Source organism: Camelus ferus, chromosome 21 (assembly GCF_009834535.1).
Source record: "Camelus ferus isolate YT-003-E chromosome 21, BCGSAC_Cfer_1.0, whole genome shotgun sequence".
In the NCBI taxonomy this organism is placed as follows: domain Eukaryota; kingdom Metazoa; phylum Chordata; class Mammalia; order Artiodactyla; family Camelidae; genus Camelus; species Camelus ferus.
Genome location: NC_045716.1, coordinates 24,373,556 through 24,391,643, shown reverse-complemented (window position 1 = coordinate 24,391,643; position 18,088 = coordinate 24,373,556). Strand labels below are relative to the sequence as shown.

The following is an 18,088-nucleotide window of genomic DNA, read 5'->3' as shown; positions in this document are numbered from 1 at the left end:
TATGGAAGTTGGGCTTGATCTTTGTGTGAGAACATTAATTAGCTTTTGTATTTAACATTTTTCTTCAGTATTTTCACCTTTGCACTAGATTCTAAAATATACTTTCTGGTTAATATTGGCAGCAAATATGATTTTAGTTAAAACATTTCAAAGAAATGTAACATCTAGTAGAGTTGCTATGTATAAGGTTACCAAGCTGGAACTGAAAGCCTTAATCCCTCACCCATCCAACCTCTTCACCCTTCACGGGGAATACTAAGTAATTTTGACATTTAACCTAAATGTTTATTGTCCAAATCTTGTGCTAAATTTCTAGCACTGTATTCTACTAATACCTCTTACAAGTATTTTATGTTCATTAAGAAGTCCTAGGTGTAGCCATGAGTCAAGTCTTCTGGGGTCATTAGCCAGTTCCATCCTCGGGATGGTGTTAAACTCAAGTTTAAAAAAACACCCTGGGTGATTCTGATACATACCCTTTTTAAACCTTTTTAAGAAACTAGTGTAGGCAGGAAACCCTCAAACTATTACAGGCATACCTTGTTTTTATATTTTGCAGATACTGCAGTGTTTTTGTTTTATCTTACAAATTGAAGGTTTGTGGCAACCCAGCACTGAGTAAGTTTACTGGTGCCATTTTTCCAGTAACATTTGCTTTGTGTCTGTCTCATTTTGGTAATTCTTGAAATATTTCAAGTTTTTCATTATTTTTGTTATGGTGATCTCTGACTACTTTAGAAAGACTACAAGTCTCAGGTGATGGTTAACATTTTTTAGCAATAAAGTATTTTTTAATTTTTTCAGACCTAATGCTATTGCACACTTAATATACTAAAGTATAAACGTACTTTTATATGCACTGGGAAACCAAAAAATTTGCGTGACTCACTTTCTTGCGCTATTTGCTTTATTGTAGTGGTGGAACCCAACCCATGTATCTCCACTGTTTGCCTGTAGAGAAATTCAGTGAGCTGAGAGCTGAGGGAGAAATCAGAACAGCCCTCCATTTGTGTCATCTGCGATTACAACTAGTAAATTTAAGCAAAAGAACCATGAGCTCTCAATTTGAATCTTCCCCACATTCAGTCTCGACACGAAGTAGTCAATAAATACTTGTTTATTGATTAAACTGAATTATAAAAAACAAAACAAAACAAAAAAACTTCCTTCTACTACTAAGCCATGCGGGCGGAATCCACAAAGGTAACTTCCTGGTCAAAACCTGGCTGATCCACTGTTGGTTTTACGGTCTTAAAAAAATTACCCATCAATAAAGTCATACAGTTTGCAGAGGGCAGGAACCCCGCTCTGCTGAGGCTGGGGCTGCTGCAGACTACCAGAGATGTAGATAGAGTTGACCATAGTTCTTGAACTGTCTGAAAGGCAAAGTTTTGACTTGAAAGTCCATATTCTGTCAAAATGGCATCAGGCAAAAAGCTGGGGAAGAGAAGCCCAGGTGAACCCTCAGTTTGGGTTTCGGATGCCACAGGTTGACAAAGCTGGCCGAGCTGCTGATGGGAGGGGTCTCTCCAGTTCACTATATTATAGTGTGCTTGGAGTTAAACAAAACAGAACAAAAAATGGGTGGGGAAACAGGTGGTAACGAACGTCACACCTGTATCACGAGGCTTATCACATCTTGAGCATTTCCCAGTGTGAAGGCCTATTCAAATAGGGTCACCTAGAAAAAAACCACATTGTTTATAAATCCATTTCCCCTCATTTTATTAAATGCTCCACTTATGTACATTTTAAAGACGAACCATTTACAAGCCTGTGCAGGTTGCCTCCTTGGCTCAGGGAAATGTTGCTGAAAATTTCAGAGTGGACAGAAGAATGGTGTCGCTGTGGGAAAGGTGGACTTGGGTTTTTGCTCCTTTTCTCTGTATGTTACAGTACATTTCAGTTTATAACCATAAGTACAGACAATTAAAAAAAAATTCCCTCATGCAAACTGTAGAAAAACTTTCTTCTTGAAGCTGGCAGTGAAAAATAAAGATTCGTGTCTTTTTCTTTGTGCGCACCCCATCTGTTTCTTCACATTCTCCTCTGGACAGTAAGAGAAACAGGACAGCCACAGGGTAAGGAGAATTTCAACAAGTGGTCTCTTCAAAGTTCAATACAATTCTTGCACAATTAGCTGCTGGCTGGAGGACAAGTGACCTCTTGAACAGGTATGCTGTCCACTGAACGGGAGGAAGTTCAACAGAGCAGGGGCTGCCCCTGTGAGAATGAAGACCCATCCACTTGGAATGGAAGCCATCCACCCTAACGGTCTGTGTGATCATCTCAGTACCTCTTGCTTGCTATGACACGTGTATGATCCTCTGTCCAGAGTGATGGTGTGAGAATGGGGAAAGGGGTCAAGAATCACAAGTGCAAAGAATATTGGTTTTGTTGTGTTTTTGTTGGAGGGAGGGTGGTGAGGAAAAAAATCTAGTCATCATTCTGGATGATTAAGGTGGTTTCATGCATTTTTAAAGCCACAATTTTATATCTTAGAGTTGCTGTAGAAACCAACATCTCTGGAGAGGGAAGGAAAGAAAGGAGAAGGAAGAGAGTTCAGTGGGATTTTTTTCCATTTTCATTTTTATAGAAAAGTGTTAAGACCACAATGAAAAAACCTTTTTATCCATATATATAATAAACCAGTTTGTGAGCTACAATTTTTGTCTTTCCCATCTGCAGAAATGTTCTCACACTGACAATGTTTGGAGAGCATCATGCCCAGAGACACTGGCCACACAGTAAAACAAACAACAAAAATCCAGGTGTACTAAGATACAATTGAGGTAAAAGGGGGAACAAAAAATTTGACATTTGCCCACGAAGGATTTTTTTTTCCTTTTTCTTGATTTTGTCAGAAAAATACCAAACACAGTGATTTAAATTTTAAAAAAAGTCACAAAAACCTGTTTTTAGCAGAAGTGAATGACCAACGGGCCAGCTCATCGGCTCAGACGTGATTGCTATTGGTTTTCCTAATCCACAAATCCACAGGGAAGTATAAGTCAACACTGGGGGGAGTGGTGGCATAAAATTAAAAAATATAAGCCAATTATCTCACCTGGTATACCCCCTTTCCCCTAAATCCCTCTACCCTCCCTCACGACTTCCCACCCCCACTCCACACCCCCCCTTCATGACCCCAACACTCAAATCTCCATCAGATCTAGGTCAGCTTCTTCAAAGCCATAGAAGGACTCGGTCTCACTTTCGCCCTCAAAGAGCTGGTGAAGGCTTTCAGGCTCAACTGTCTCTTCAGGAGATGACCTGGGTCGGGGAGTGGAAGCTGAGGGCTCTTCAGATTGTTCCCCACTCAGCTTCAGCTGCTCCTCTAGGGTGGCAATTAGCTCCTCCTGCATGTCAGCATTTCTTGTAGGTGAGTTAATGTTGCCATCAGGGCCAGGCAGAACACTAGCCACAAGGAAGGACCGCTGAACTAGCTCTGGACAGTCCCCAATAACACCAAGCACCTCAGCCAGCCAGACCAGCACCAGCTGAAGCAGGACATCAGAATCACATGCAGTATCTGCCATTTCCCGAGCCTGCTCCTTCCACTTTTTGTGCAGGAAGTTCTTGACAGTCCGTTTAATGCATACGTCTAACGGCTGGATTTTGGAGCTACAGCCTGCTGGGACCACGGCAGGCAAAGTGCTAGAGGCACTAAGCATGGCCAGCACCTCTTCCGATAAGTGAGTGCGGTGACAGTCCATCACAAGCATGCCTTTACTACGCTGGCAAGCTGTGTGCTTCTGCCACACTCGGGATGACCACAGCTCCATGATCTCATCGTCACTGTAGCCGCTCTCCTTTGCCTCTAGCAATATACAATCTGGCACATTTGCCGGCTGATCCATTTGTCCTCGGTAGAAAACCAGGGTAGGGAGGACAGTGCCATCTGCCAGAATGGCCAGCACCACATCACACCACGGTTCCCCCGTGCCCACTGTCTGCAGGGCATTCTCCTTTCGGTCATCACTGCTCAGTACCTCTGTGTCCAGGAACAAGGAGATTTCATCAATAGCCACAATCATAGACAATGGTAAGTCCTGGTTGTGGATCTGCCGTTGCACAAATTCAATGAAGAGTCCTGCATTCTCTGCCACATCCTTGGGAAGAGTGTGGGCCACAGCTCGCCGAGCATGGGGAGTCAGGTGGTGCCGTAGCATGAAACGCACAGCCCACTCATAAGAGATCTTAAACCCCCCCTCCAAAGAACGTCCTATTTTGGTGGCCTTCTGGAACAAGGTCTCCTCATTTACAGGCAGCTGCTGCTCTCGCTGGGTCAGCACCCACTCAGCCAGTTTCTCTTCTGCCTCTAAGCTCAGATATTTGCCCTCCAGATTCTCCCCCTGTGAGGCCTGGAAACGCCGAAGCCAACGCCGGATGCGTCGCTGGGGGTTTCGGAAGTGTTCAGCTGCCTGTTCTGTATTGCAGCACAGAGCAAACAGGACCACTCGAAGCTTCTTCACCGACAGCTGCTCCTTCTTGCCAACCCCACTGCTACTACCACCCACTGAGGCTGGCTCAGGTTCCTGGGTGACTGGGCTCCCTTCATCCTGGTCATCAACATTCAGACATTCAGCCCCCTCTGCAGCCACTGGTGGAAGGGCTAAAGGCTGGGGACGGGTCGGGGTTGGTGGCGGGGTTGCAGTTGAGGCTGGTGATGGGAGTGTCTGGGCCACAGGAGCTGGGAGCTCTTCAGGCTCAGATGGGGTGGTGCCCGCAGATTTCACAGTGGCAGCTTTATTAGAGGGGAAGGAAGGGGGAGGGTACAAATTCTTCAAGTTCCGGTCATGCAATCGGTCACGAGTCTGGCCATGCCTAAAAGGGTTAGCAAAGAGATAAAGAAAAAATTCAGTTAAACTAGGAATACAAAATAATAGTAGTAGCAGTGGTAGGAGTAGTAGTAATAAAGACCAAACATACTACAAAATAGAAATTAAAGGATGAAGTGAGTTTCTGTTACCTTGAGTGAGATATCCAAGTGAGTCCTACAGAAAATGAGACAATAAAAAATGTTACCTCAGTGAAGAAACAAACCCCCCAAAGACAGTATCCTGGGATTTCAACCAAAAAAAGCAAACCTACTATCTTCCCAGTCTTATATAAACTTCAGGTTAGAATGCTTCCAACTTGGTGAATCTAAACAGTGAACAGGTCAGGTCAGGGAGATGCTCCTGACTCACGGTATGAAGCTGTATCCTCAGCTATTTTTGCCCCCTAAGCCCCATTTCTCCTGCTTACCTCGTGGCAGGATGCTACTGGATCTGTGAGAGGGGTTGAATACCAAATGCTTAGCCATGGCATCTCCCACAGAGGTAACAAAGGTACACGAAGTGCAGGCCAGCTTGGTTCCACTAAGAGTCAAGAGAACATAACACAAATACAGCAGTGACATTAGAGAGAGTTAAGCTTTGAGGCTTAATAAAGAAAAGGGGATGTCCCTTCTTTATTCTCTGTCTCAAATTAAATCATATATCCACCCCTCAAAATAATTAAAAGGATTTAATGTAAAAACGTGAAAAAATTAAGAGATCATCAATAAGTTTTTCCTTACCTCACAGAATTTTTAAACAAAGCCAAATACTTGGGGCTCTTCCGCGGAACATGATTGCTGAGAAAAATAAAGCAGAGGTATGAGTTTCGGGTTCTGCTTGCTAAACAAGACCATCAGCTACCGACAGTGCCCAACAGAAGAAACACCTCTTCAGTCCACTGTAACCCCAACTCAAGCCTGTTTTCCTATCACATTAATATGCAAATGAATCATGGGGGTGGAAGGGAATCTATTAAAAGGGACATTCCGGTTGGGGGTGGGAGTGGTAGGGGCCAGAGGCTGCACTTCTAAGAAGCTCCCATCTACTGCTGTTAGTCCTTGTACCACATTTGGAGTGGCAAGGTCCTACAAAACCAGCGCACACCCATCAAGCCAAATGAAGACTGGTCTGGCTTCCTACCTGCTAGGACAGGTGGGCCAACGGCTCCAGGAGTTAAAGGAGGAAACACCAGAAGCAGGGGAGGGTATGAAACGAGTTCTGGAGAATCTGAATTCCCAGACAGGAATACTGATTTCATTACAACTTACTTGATCATGTGGTTGGCATAAGCCCGAGAGCAGCAGGTGCTATAGCGACACAGAGAGCAGTGAACGTAAGTAGGGAAGTGATTAGGGAAATCTGGGATCTCAAAGCTACACTCCAAACACGTCTGCCGGCCCATGACACTCCTGTCAACAAACAAAGAAAATTCTCATTACTGCTTCAGGGTCCCGGAATTGTAGCAGATTTACACAACAGATCCTGCTTAAAAGGCTACCAGACTACACTGGCTATCAGGAATAGCGGTGCCCACCCGGCCCCCAGCCTCCAGAAGATGGCACTGACATTTTCCTAACAGATCTCTTCTGGATGTTGCGCTGGACAGGAGGATAAAGGAAGACAGGCAGAGGGTCTGTTGAGGAGGTAAGCGGTGTGGCCTCGTGTAGGGTGCCGGGAGGTGCATCACTGGAGGATACAGGAACAGTTCGTGGCTGCCCTCGGGAAGCCCGGATTGTCACCTGCGAGTCAAAGGAAAGAACAATTAGACACTACCCACGTTAAACCTCAGAATACTGCAAATATCTCTATTCCTCCCCTCTTGGATATATAAAGGAAACATCGACAAACTACCTTGGTGCCTGGTTTCAAACCTTCCAGCTGCTTGGGTTTGCGGAAGGTTTTATGGTGCTGAAGCTTGTGTTCAATTTTGTCCTTGGCAAAGAGAAACTGTAGCCGGCATTTGTTGCAGTGATAAACATTCCTCTTCTGAAGGAAAAAAGAAAGACAGAATCCCTTAAAGGTTCCCAATGAATCTTCTTCCCTGAGAAGGTAGATCAATGCCAACCATATCATTCTTTCCACTTTTCTGCTGATAATTTAACAGAGTAAAGAAGAAATAAACAACATAGCACCAAATGTATTATTGAGAATCAGCACCTCCCATGCTCCCAGAGAAAGGTGAACCAGGGTTCTCAGATCACCTCCCCCTGACTTGCTTTAACAATGGGGATGAGTGGCTTAAGCTTTAGTGCCCCTACTACTTTATCTCTACAGTGCAGACACACAGTGCTACCTGGATATTCTTCTTTTTCTAAAACACAATAAAAATGTACATGATAAAAAAAGAAAATCATATTTTTATTTGTCCTCCTTCATGTGGTCAGTATGCTTCAACTTCAACCCTCAGTCCCCTTCCACAGAAACAACGTATTACCAGTTTCTTCAGCATTCTTTCGTAGACCGTCTACACACGTAGCCATATAGCAAACACATACGTTTCCAATCACCACCTCTGTTTTCCCTTCTTTTTTTTTTTTTAACACAAATGATAGTACGTTTCTACACAGAGCTGTTTTTCCCCTTTAACACATACATACAGATATGCCTCCCTGGGAGGCTATTTTGAGGACTCAGTCTGCCCAGTACCGAAGTCCTTCAAAAACAGGATCCATGACTACAATTTCTTCCCTAGGACAGCAAGGCTCTATAACCTGAGCTGAGCTACCAGTGACCATTTCCAGGCTGCTATGTGGAAATACACTTAGTGGTGGATTCTCAGCAGTCACCATGTGCAAAAGAGTGTGTGAGCCTAAGAGGGTGCTTACAAGTCGGAGTGCGGGCACGTGCGCACACACTTGTGGACGTGAGGCACAGGTGCGCCCATCTTTGTTCTCTTTTGTGCTCTATGTACTTCCCCCTTCCTCCTCTGCTGGCTCCTTTCCTAAAACAAAGGCATACCTGTTCCATCTTAAAAATAACACAACAAAAGCAACAACAAATTCTCCCTTGCTACCTCGTCTCCTGATCTACCACCCTTGGTCCTCCCCTTCAAAAACAAACTTAAATAAGTTGTTTCCATTTCCTTACCTCTCATTCATTTGTCCCGCTGAAATTTGACTTCCACCCTGCTAACCAACAAAATGGCTAAGTTAAAGGCTGGCTTCTGAAGTTTCTGTCTTGCTGATACCTTCCTGCAACATTTTGACCACACTCTTATCTTCAAAACACTTTCCTCTCCTCAGCTTTCTTGACACCAAGACTCTTCTGGTTTTCCTTCTAGGACTATGGTCCTGGCTTTGCGGATAGAGATTTCAATGGTCCTAACCGTCACCTCATTTCCAATTTTGGGGATGGGGGTTTGGGGTGTAGCACAACACTTAGAAGTTTACTACCCACTGTGTTTATTTAATGATGATTCCTAAGCATCTTCCACAACCCAGGCTTTTCTCCCAGACCTCAGACCTTTATACCCAACTACCTATTTAATGGACAACTACACTTGATGTCCACAGATACTCTAACTCAGAATATCCAAACTTATAATCCTCCTCCTAAAATTTACTTTCTCTAGCGTTTCTATCTCGGTAATAGTCCTACCATTCACCAACTACCCAAGACAGAATTGTAGGCACTATTTTTCACTACTCCCTTACTACCTTCACCTAATCCATTTCCAAGTCATAAACATCACGTATCTTCTCAGTATCCCTCAACTCTATCCTCTTTTTATCACTTCGAAGGACAACAGCCACTATCATTTTTCACCTGAACTACTGAAAAAATCTTTGTCTAGTCTCCCTAACTCTAGTCTTAATCTCTTTCAATTCATTCTCCTGAATGCAGCCAGCATAATCGTAACTAAAAGCAAATTTGAACACATCCCTCCAGGACTTAAAAATCTCTTTAATTGCTTCCTAACAACTTAAAAGCTGAAACTCCTCTTCATGGCTCAAGATGCTCCATGGTCTGTCCCCTAGCTTCCAGCGGCACCCCCTGCACCCATACTCCAACCACACTGCACTTCCTTCAGCTCCCTGACCCTCCCCTGTGCCTGAGCATGCTGTGCTTCTAACTCACTTCACCCGGCACATCTTTACTTCTCCTTCAGGTCTGTACACCCTTTTCGCTGGAATTCTTACTAGGCTCCTAGAATACATACATTCTTTTCTATATCCTGTATTTCCCCTAATACAGTATTTTTCCTGCTTGACTGTATTGTTTAATTGTCTTATTTACCACTAAATCTGTAGCATCTTGCCCAGTGCCAGACACGTATTATTGGAATTCAATAATTTTTTTTCAAACATATGTATATTATCTTCTCTACCAAAATTATTTGCCTAGCTCAGCCCTGGCCCCAGCATCCATAAATTAAAAATTGAGAATATGGGAATTGCTTGGTGCCTGGTACCTGGTGCCTCATGTAATGCTGTTGGAATGCATTGCCATTTTTGAAGACCTTCAGGCAATAAGGGCAGAGCAGGTGCCGAGTATCCTCATGGATCATCCGAAAATGGACATCTACCTCAGAGTAGAGTGAGGAGCGATATTGACACACCTGAGTCACATAAGAGGGAAAGTAAGCTAAGAGTGAAGTGAACAACTGAGGCCTTAAAAAAGAGGTAGCAACAAAAATGTTAAAATATGAAAAAAATTTTCCTAAATGTATAGAAATCAAATTATTTTTCTGACTTTGTAATGCAGGGCTATGTCTGTGATAAATTCAGCTGTGAATTAAGACAAAGCTGGGGAAGGACAGGAAAGTCTGAGAACAATCTGCACTCTTAGACCAAGAGGAGTAAAACTTGTTCCTGTCCATCTCCAAAGGGCACGTTCAGGAGACAGACACTCCCTGAGTACACGTGTATGCTCCCTGACTGAGTTCCTTGGCTGGGTACATGCACATATTCCTTTATGTTTTCTTCCTGCACAGAAAATCCTGAAAACAGAACCTGTGTCTACTATTTCTCCTGTATCTCCTCAGTGTTCCTACAACTGAGTATATGCAATTAGGCAGTGTTCATTCTTTGTATTCAGCCTGAGAGCAAAATGGCTAAAGCTCCCTGGAGAAAAAGGCAATACCTGGCAAACATAAGGCATCTCTCCAGGCTTATGAGTATCCTTCATATGCTGGAGAAACAGTGGCTCACTCTCAAACGCCCACTCACAGATCTTGCACTTGGCTGTAAGAAGAAAAATAATCAATAAATCCACCTGAAAGTAAGACCAAAGTCCTGCTGACTCATAGTCTTAAATAGTCAGTAAATCATTAAGTCTCTTCTATTCTTTCTTTAAAACGGTTCCATCTTAACCTCTGGGTTGCAGGTAACAACTATCCTTTTGTCTCTAGCTCAGACTTCTTTACCAAAACGCCATTCTAGATTTTGACCCCTCTACAAGACTTTTTAAACTGAATATTCTACCATCAACTGTAACTTAATTCAGTACTCTTCTGTTTCCCACTGCTTCCCTTCTTAAATCCCTACCTCCCCGGGAGCTCAAAAGTCAGGCGTTACCTGACTCCAAACCCCTGGATCCTGTCACCATCATTTCAAAATGCATCCAGGAACTGTCACTTCTCCATTCTCACAGGCAAAAACGTGGCAGAAGCCCATATGACTTCCTATTGCTCATCAGCTGGCTTCTAATACCTCCTGTGTCTCCAATAAATACAGTATCTGTTCTTTACATGTCATTGCCAAATGAATTTTAAAAAAAATACTACATTACTTCATTCCTCTGCTCAAGGAAAGACAATGGTTATCTCCTATGAATAATTCAATATTTACTGAACATTTACTAGAGTATAAATAAGGATTTGTCCTCAAAAGACTATAAACATGAACAGAACTTCTTGCTTTGTTATGAATTATTGTGTTTAGTATTAACAAATCTGAGATAATTATACTTTAAAATTAGCCATTTTACCAAGCTTTTATAAGGCTACAATTCTAAATTTTTGGCAAAAATTTTAACTGCTACATATTTTGAATTATACAGGCAAAATAAAGATAATTATTTGTATTTTTCTTACTATAACTGATGTTTCACAAATATGGAAATTGTAAATTTGAAGCTCTAAGCATTTATTTATTAGACAATGTTCAACCCCTGCCCCTTCAAAAGATGAGTGAAGTTGAAACGAATCTGGGATCCAGGGAAGAGATCTTAAGGAACCCAAGTATCCCCTGAAACTACCTGAAAAAGTAAAATCTGTATCTTTCTGGGAAGTTTTGTGTTTTTTCTCAAAGGTGTCTACAATCCATTTAAAACCACTGCCTACAGGTACATTAGGTGCTAGCGGGACAAAGTGAAGAAACAAACAATTCTGCTTAGAATGAGGAAAAGCTGATACATAAGATGAACCTTGAAAGAATAGTGGTTTGCCAGACAGAGGAGCCAAGCGAAGAACACGAGCAAAGATGTGGGAGTATGGGAGTGTGTGACATGTTTGGGAAAGAGTAACTAGTGGCGTAACAATATGTTCTCCGGTTTCTCCCCCCTTACCTCTCAATTCAATTTGCTCATCTTCTTTAATTTTTTCTTTTCTAGAACACTTTTAAGCATTGGTGTTTCTTAACCTTCTGGCCAAGCCTTTTCTTATTCTTTGTTTTCCCTGGGCAATCCCATTTAGCTGCAAAGGCTTTCCTACAACCTGCATCAATTCTACTGTTACAGCTGCCACATAACGTCAATTATAACATTTATTAAGCAATTTTAAATGCATATATGCCATGCTAAGATTTATTATCTCATATCAAAAAAGTCAGTTGAGAAAGGAACCTTAGACATCAGTGGATTTAAGAGATCTCTAGTAACCTTTCATACTTGTTCTACAGGGTAAGGAGCTGGTGTGGAAAAAGACTCAAGAGGGAGAATTAGCTGATTTTCCAAAGTGGCTGTCCTAACACAGTCCCTACCAGCACTGTCACGCACCTCCTTAGCTCCTACCACAGTCTCTTTTTTTTTTGAAGTGACTGTATTTTTTTTAACTGAAGTATTAGTCAATTTACAATGTTGTGTCAATTCCTGGTGTACTATTTCAATCATACATACATTCATTTTCATACTTTTTCATTATAGATTACTAAAAGATATTGAATATAGTTCCCTGTGCTATACAGTATAAACATGTTGTTTATCTATTTTATATACAGTAGTTAGTACCTGTAAGTCTCGAACTCCCAATTTATCCCTTCCCACCCCCTTTCCCCGAGTAACCATAAAGCTGTTTTTTTTTTCCCCCTAATAAATCTGTTTTCTACGTCTGCCACCACGGTCTCTTGCTTTGAGAGAACAGGCATGAACTGCTATCATTTCTGCTTCCTGGTCTCCAAGTTTGGAAGGATAGATTCCCTATGCCATCTAAGGCTCATCCAACCTCATCATTCCATGCATTCCAAGACTTTATCAAGCAATTAGTTCTCCCTTTCTTGAGTCTTTTTCCACACAGGATCCTCCCAACATTTGAACACGATTAAGCACCCTGAAGCATCACTTCCTCAAGCCTACCTCTTCCTCGGTCTACTGCCCTTAAACAAGTCTGAAGAAAAACACAATGCTATTAAAATTACACTGTTACCATAATTAAATATGATGATACATTGATGTTTTGGATACAATTCAGGAAACTTGAAAATGAACGAGGTATTAGATGACATTATGGATTTATGGTTAACTGTTAGGTTTTGAGAAAGATATTTTGGCTATGTATCAAAAAAAAGTCCTTATTTGTCAGCAACACATACTGAAGTATTTAGGGGTGGAAGTCATTATGTCTATAATCCTTTTTAGTTTTGAGAAAATAAGAGGAAAAAAATTCCCAAAACTAAAAAAAAAAGGACCCCAAAATATTAACATTAAAAACAGTCTACTTTTCATGCAGGATCTGTCAAAAAAGGGAGTTATAAAAAGAACCCGAGAATAAAACTGATATATACTGAAGTATAGATGAGATATTTACCTGTTTGAGTCAACAATTTCTCAGGTTTCTCATCAATGTAAATTTTAAGTCATAAGACACTCAAAAATTAAGTCAGGGATGAAACAGTGGTTAAGCCGAGAGAAAAAGATTCATGAGGTTCTGCACTGTTTTTTTCCCCCCAATTAGGAAAATTCTTTCTTATGTACAGTACATATATAAGCAGAGTAACAAAAACACCCCACAGATTCTTTAAAAAAAAAAAAAAATAATAAGTTTTTCACTGGGAGCTGCAGATGAGAATTTGGGCTTCCCATCACTGACAGCAAGGAACTTTTTGGTTGTTCTGCCACTGCACTGTAGTATTATATGGTTGCTTCCAATACCTACTCCACTCACAAGCAAATGATTAAAATCTAGAGTTCCGCTGTCCAATACGGTAATCACCGGCGGTTAGTGAACACATGAAATGTGGTGAGCCCAAACTGAGATTTGCTGTGGTGTAATATACACACCAGATTTTTTAAAATCTGTTTTTTTTTTAACAGAGAAAAACAAAAGTAATGTTAAATATCTCATTAATTTAAAAAATTCGATTTCATGCTGAGATGATTTTGGCTCTATGAGTTAAATAAAATACACTATAAAATTAATTCCACCTTAAAAAAACTTTATTTCAAATTGCTACTAAAAAAAAATTAAAGTTACATATGTAGCTCACTGTATTTCTGATCAGCAGTAGTCTGAGCCACTCATGGCAATCCCATTTCCATTGCCAGTATGACCAAAGCCGAGGAGATATAAAGGGAAAACAATTCTGCCTTATAAGAAACAGATTCAGGAGAAGACACAGGAAGATATGGTCTCTTCTTAATCTGCAAAATTTTATGTCTGAATGTAATGCCTGAGACTAACACAGCCATCCTGCTATGAGCCAGAGACAAGAGAACTGCTGAGAAGTAGAAGACTCAAATCCTGGGCTTGAAGCCTGCTCCACCTTGGGTCCTCTCAGTTAAATGTTGCATTAATACATGTCCTTAACCTTTCCATTTGCAGTCCAGATTTTTAATTTGCAGCAAAAGCATCAATGTGCATATTTCTGTCTTTATGTGTTTGCTCATGCTGTTTCCCATCACCTAAAACTTTTCTTACTACTTTCCATCTAAAATCCTTCTTGTATTTAAAGACCCTAAAAGTTTATGCATTAATTCTGTGAAATCTGGCCACAAAGATCTTTTCCTTCTCTGACAGCATAAAATGCATATGTTTATAATAAATATACTGTCTTATTCTCACATTTTCCTATAGTTACACAATTTCTGTCTCTTCAACAAAACTAGAAATCCCTTAAAGGACACAGGAAATATTTGGACTCAAATCCTCATAACATCACTTTATTAGAGATGTATGCTCTTAAGCAAATGACTTAATAGAAGTCAGGCTTTTAAGAAAATAAGAGTAAATGAAGTAAGGAACTGACTATGAATATGCCAAGAACTTTCTTGACACTGTTACTCAAATATAAACAAACATAATGGGCCACCCCCAATGCTTCACTGAATGAAGAACAAAGTTTAAGTACAACCCTAGAGTTTAAGAACTTTCAAACTTACTAGTCGATTCGTAAGGACTATGAACATTTTCCAAGTGGCACTGGAGCTGGAAGGGAGTGGAAAACTGACGATAACAGTGCTGGCAGATAGTATGACCATCCACCTCACCATTTTGCTGATCAAGTTCTACGTGGTGTTTCATATGATTCATAAATCTGTAGCACAGAAAAGTACAGAAAACATAAAAAATCAGAAGTCTTGGAGTAATGTAACAGAGGAATCACAGAACAAGACATTATGTTACTACCCACCTCCTGCCCAACTTCCTCTGTTTGGGGCAGTCCTTTTCTGAGCCCCAAACTGAGAGTTCTTGAAACTTTTCTGGGGAAGGAGATGCACTGGTCTCACTCTACCCAAAGTTGTCTTTTATTTATTAACACAATCTCCTTCCACAGTACTAGTTATTGATTTCATAATGATACTCCTTAGCCAGACAGGGTAACAGTTAGCACTATTCTTCAAACTGAAAAATTTAAAACATGTAAGACCCTTTCAGCCTTCAATGTCCAAGGTAACCTCCAAGGATCTTCAACACTTACCGAATGTTGTTTTTTAGCCTTTTGGTACAATGTGGGCATCGGAAAGATGTGGCGACCTTAGGGAAGTTTGTGAGCTGGGCTACTTTGCCACCGTCCCTTCCATAGTAGAAGTCATCCACTAGCATAATAAGTTTGGTCTGGACGGCATCACCCACATTCTCATTTGGCTCTGGTACTTTGGTAGGTGGTGACAGAGCAGGAATAGGTGTAGAAGAGGGTGTGGAAGCAACAGGAGCTGTTTTCTCAGGGGATGGGGGCTTTGCTGCTGATGGGACACTGGGTTCTGAATCCAGAGACTTTCCTTTCTTCTGGTATTCAACCATTTCTGGGCAACAGTACTATAAAGAGAGAAGACATCTGATCGTCCTGGTTCTCCTGGGGGTTGGGATGTGCTAACTCCCCAACTTCACTAACATTCCTGGGTAACAGTCTGGTTCTAAGTATTTTCAGCCAGCTTTCACCCTGCGGTTTTCTACAATGTTTCCAGGTTTTACTCTTTTCTCCTGTGTGTGTGTATGTGTGTTTATAACCATATGCCACTCCAAACACCACACTTTGTAGTTCTCCCTGTCTTAGACCCTTTAACCACTCGCTAGCATAATCTGGCTCTGAGCTCCCTGGCAGGAAGAAGCCCCAGCCTTTACATCTGGACTAAAACCAAAAACCCAAAAGGCTAGAACTGGAAACCGGTTAACAGCTCCCGTTCAGCCAACGACACAAGAAACAGAAAGCGAACTGAGGCCAACCCGGTTTGAGTTTTGATTATCCAACTAAACTGTCCTCCTGTGCAATTTTAAAACCTACTTACAACTAAGAAATCAAGGTCACATATGTTATCTATTTGAGGGTCTTTAAATGTAACCTATCACATTCCAGAGTACATTCTAAAACAGGCCAAAGAAGAAGTAACCCTTTGAAAAGCTTACAAGTCATTTCAGAGCTCTTGCTTCACAAGCTCCCAAAACTACAGGGCCATTTAAGCTGGATCCCATCACAGGCAGTATCACTTACACACATGTGACCTCTCAAAGCTTCAGTAACACGGAATTGAGCATTACACCGTGGACATATCTTCCGTCCACCATCCTGGAGGTCAAACACTGGGATGGAAGAGGTCACTAGAAGAAGTGAGAACATCGATAAAATTAGTTAAGATGATACTGGAAAAAGATGACTGGCCTTTTGGAAAAAAGTTAAACACTCCCGAAGGGGCATATTCAGGTTGATAAGCAAGCATGAGAAATCACTATGAGGCACGTTCCTTTTATTATTCTTTGAACTCTAGGCAGGAGCCAGCAAGTTATAGCTCAATGACCAAATCCACCCAGCTGCCAGTTTCTGTCTGGCTCATGAATTAAGAATGGCTTTTACAATTTCTTCTTTAATTGTGGTAATAAATATGTAACAAAAAAAATTACCCTTAACCATTTTCAGGTGTTCAGTTCAGCCGTTAAGCACATGCAGTTTTGTATAAGCACTCCAGAACCCTCTTCCTCTGGCAAAACTAAAACGCTATACCTACTGAGCAACAATTCCCCATTACCCCCTCCTTCCTAGACTCTAGCAGCCACCATTCTACTTTCTGTCTCTGAGACTGACTACTCTAGGTACCTCATGAAAGTGGAATTGTACAATTGTCCTCTTGTGACTGTCTTATTTCACTCAGCATAATGTCCTCAAGGTTCATCAATGCTGTAGCATGTATCAGAATTTCCTTTTAAAGACTAAATAATATGCTGCTGTATGTAAACACCATATTTTATTTGTCCATTCATCAGCTGATAGACATCTACGATGCTTCTACCTTTTGACTATTGTGAATAATGCTGCTGTGAACATGGGGGGTATAAATATCCATTTGGGTCCCTGCTTTCAATTCTTCTGGGTATATACCCTGAAATGAAATTGCTAGAACAGATGGTAATTTCATATTTCATCTTTTGAGGGACCATCACACCATTTTACATTCTTACCAGCAATGCACAAAGGTTCCAATTTCTCTACATCCTCATCAACACGTTATTTTCTGTTTTTTTGGGTAAGAGCCACCCTAATGAGTGTGAAGTGATATCTCACTGTGGTTTTGATCTGCATTTCCCTAACGATTAGTGATGTTTAGCATCTTTTTGGATGTTTAATGGCCATCTGTATATCTTTTTTTGAGAAATCTCTATTCAACGCCTTTGCCCATTTTTAAATTGGGTTTTTGTTCTTTTGTTGTTGAGTTACAGAAGTTCTTTATATATTCTGGATATTAAGCCCTTATCAGATAAATGCCTTACAAATATTTCCTCTCATTTAGTGGGTCGTCTTTTCACTCACTTGGTAAGTGTCCTTTGATGTCCTAAAGCTTCAAATTTTGATGTAGTCCCATTTATCTACTTCTTCTTTTGTTGCTCATGCTTTTGGTGTCATATGCAAGAAATCACTGCCAAATCCAATGTCATAAAGGTTTTCCCCTGTGTTTTCTTCTAAGAGTTTTATGGCTTTTAGTCCTTTTGTTTAGGTTTCTAACTCATTGAGTTAGTTTCTGTATACACTGTATGGTAAGGGCCCAACTTCATTTTTTTGCATGTAGATATCCAGTTTTCCCAAAATTGTTTAAGGTTTCACATTTTTAAAGGGTTGAAACAAAAGCAAAAGAGTAATATTTTCTGACACACGAAAACTATATGAAATTCAAAATCCCGAGTCCATTAATAGTTGCGGTGGAGAATGGTCACATTTATTCACATATCGCCCATGGCTGCGTGTGTTCACAATGGCGGGGCAGCTGCAGCAGAGACCATACTGCACATAAAGCCTCAGCTATTTACTATCTGGTCCTTTACCTAAAAGGCTTGCCAACCCCTGCTCGAGACCGTTGAAGACCCTTATGCACATACCCTCCTACACCTGAAAACCTCTTTACCAAATCCTGACAGGGCATGTGCTTTAAAGTATTGTTCAGAAATCCACCTCCCCCATGAATATCTTTTGATTATCCCGCCCATCTCTGATCAATCGATCCATTTCACTAACCTCCAAAGCACAATTAACACAGAACTCCTTCTGGCCGATTCAGTTATACCTTTCACAAGTGGCAATCCCTCTTTACTACACTAAACTTTCTGTGAGAACAGACTGCAGCAACTACATCCTATCTTATCCTCTCTATTTCATAGTATAGAGTTCTGATACAACAAACATTTT

The 18,088-nt window shown here is 41.1% G+C and overlaps 1 protein-coding gene across 8 annotated transcripts in view; it reads right to left on the bottom strand.

The window, feature by feature from the left end:
* Positions 1–1,099: 1,099 nt before the first annotated feature.
* Positions 1,100–18,088, bottom strand: part of POGZ (pogo transposable element derived with ZNF domain) — a 40,745-nt gene continuing 23,756 nt past the window's right edge. For 7 of the 8 annotated variants that reach the window (XM_032464283.1, XM_032464284.1, XM_032464286.1 and 4 more), the window contains 12 exons: positions 15,908–16,014; positions 14,897–15,234; positions 14,358–14,512; positions 9,906–10,006; positions 9,235–9,381; positions 6,675–6,809; positions 6,390–6,562; positions 6,092–6,232; positions 5,564–5,620; positions 5,251–5,363; positions 4,973–4,997; positions 1,100–4,827 (listed from right to left, as the gene is read on the bottom strand). In XM_032464283.1, coding sequence (XP_032320174.1) covers positions 3,156–4,827; positions 4,973–4,997; positions 5,251–5,363; positions 5,564–5,620; positions 6,092–6,232; positions 6,390–6,562; positions 6,675–6,809; positions 9,235–9,381; positions 9,906–10,006; positions 14,358–14,512; positions 14,897–15,234; positions 15,908–16,014 — 3,164 coding nt within the window. In that variant the 3' untranslated portion in view covers positions 1,100–3,155. The remainder of the gene's footprint in view (positions 4,828–4,972; positions 4,998–5,250; positions 5,364–5,563; positions 5,621–6,091; positions 6,233–6,389; positions 6,563–6,674; positions 6,810–9,234; positions 9,382–9,905; positions 10,007–14,357; positions 14,513–14,896; positions 15,235–15,907; positions 16,015–18,088) is intronic. The other variant, XM_032464285.1, reaches the window with a different exon arrangement.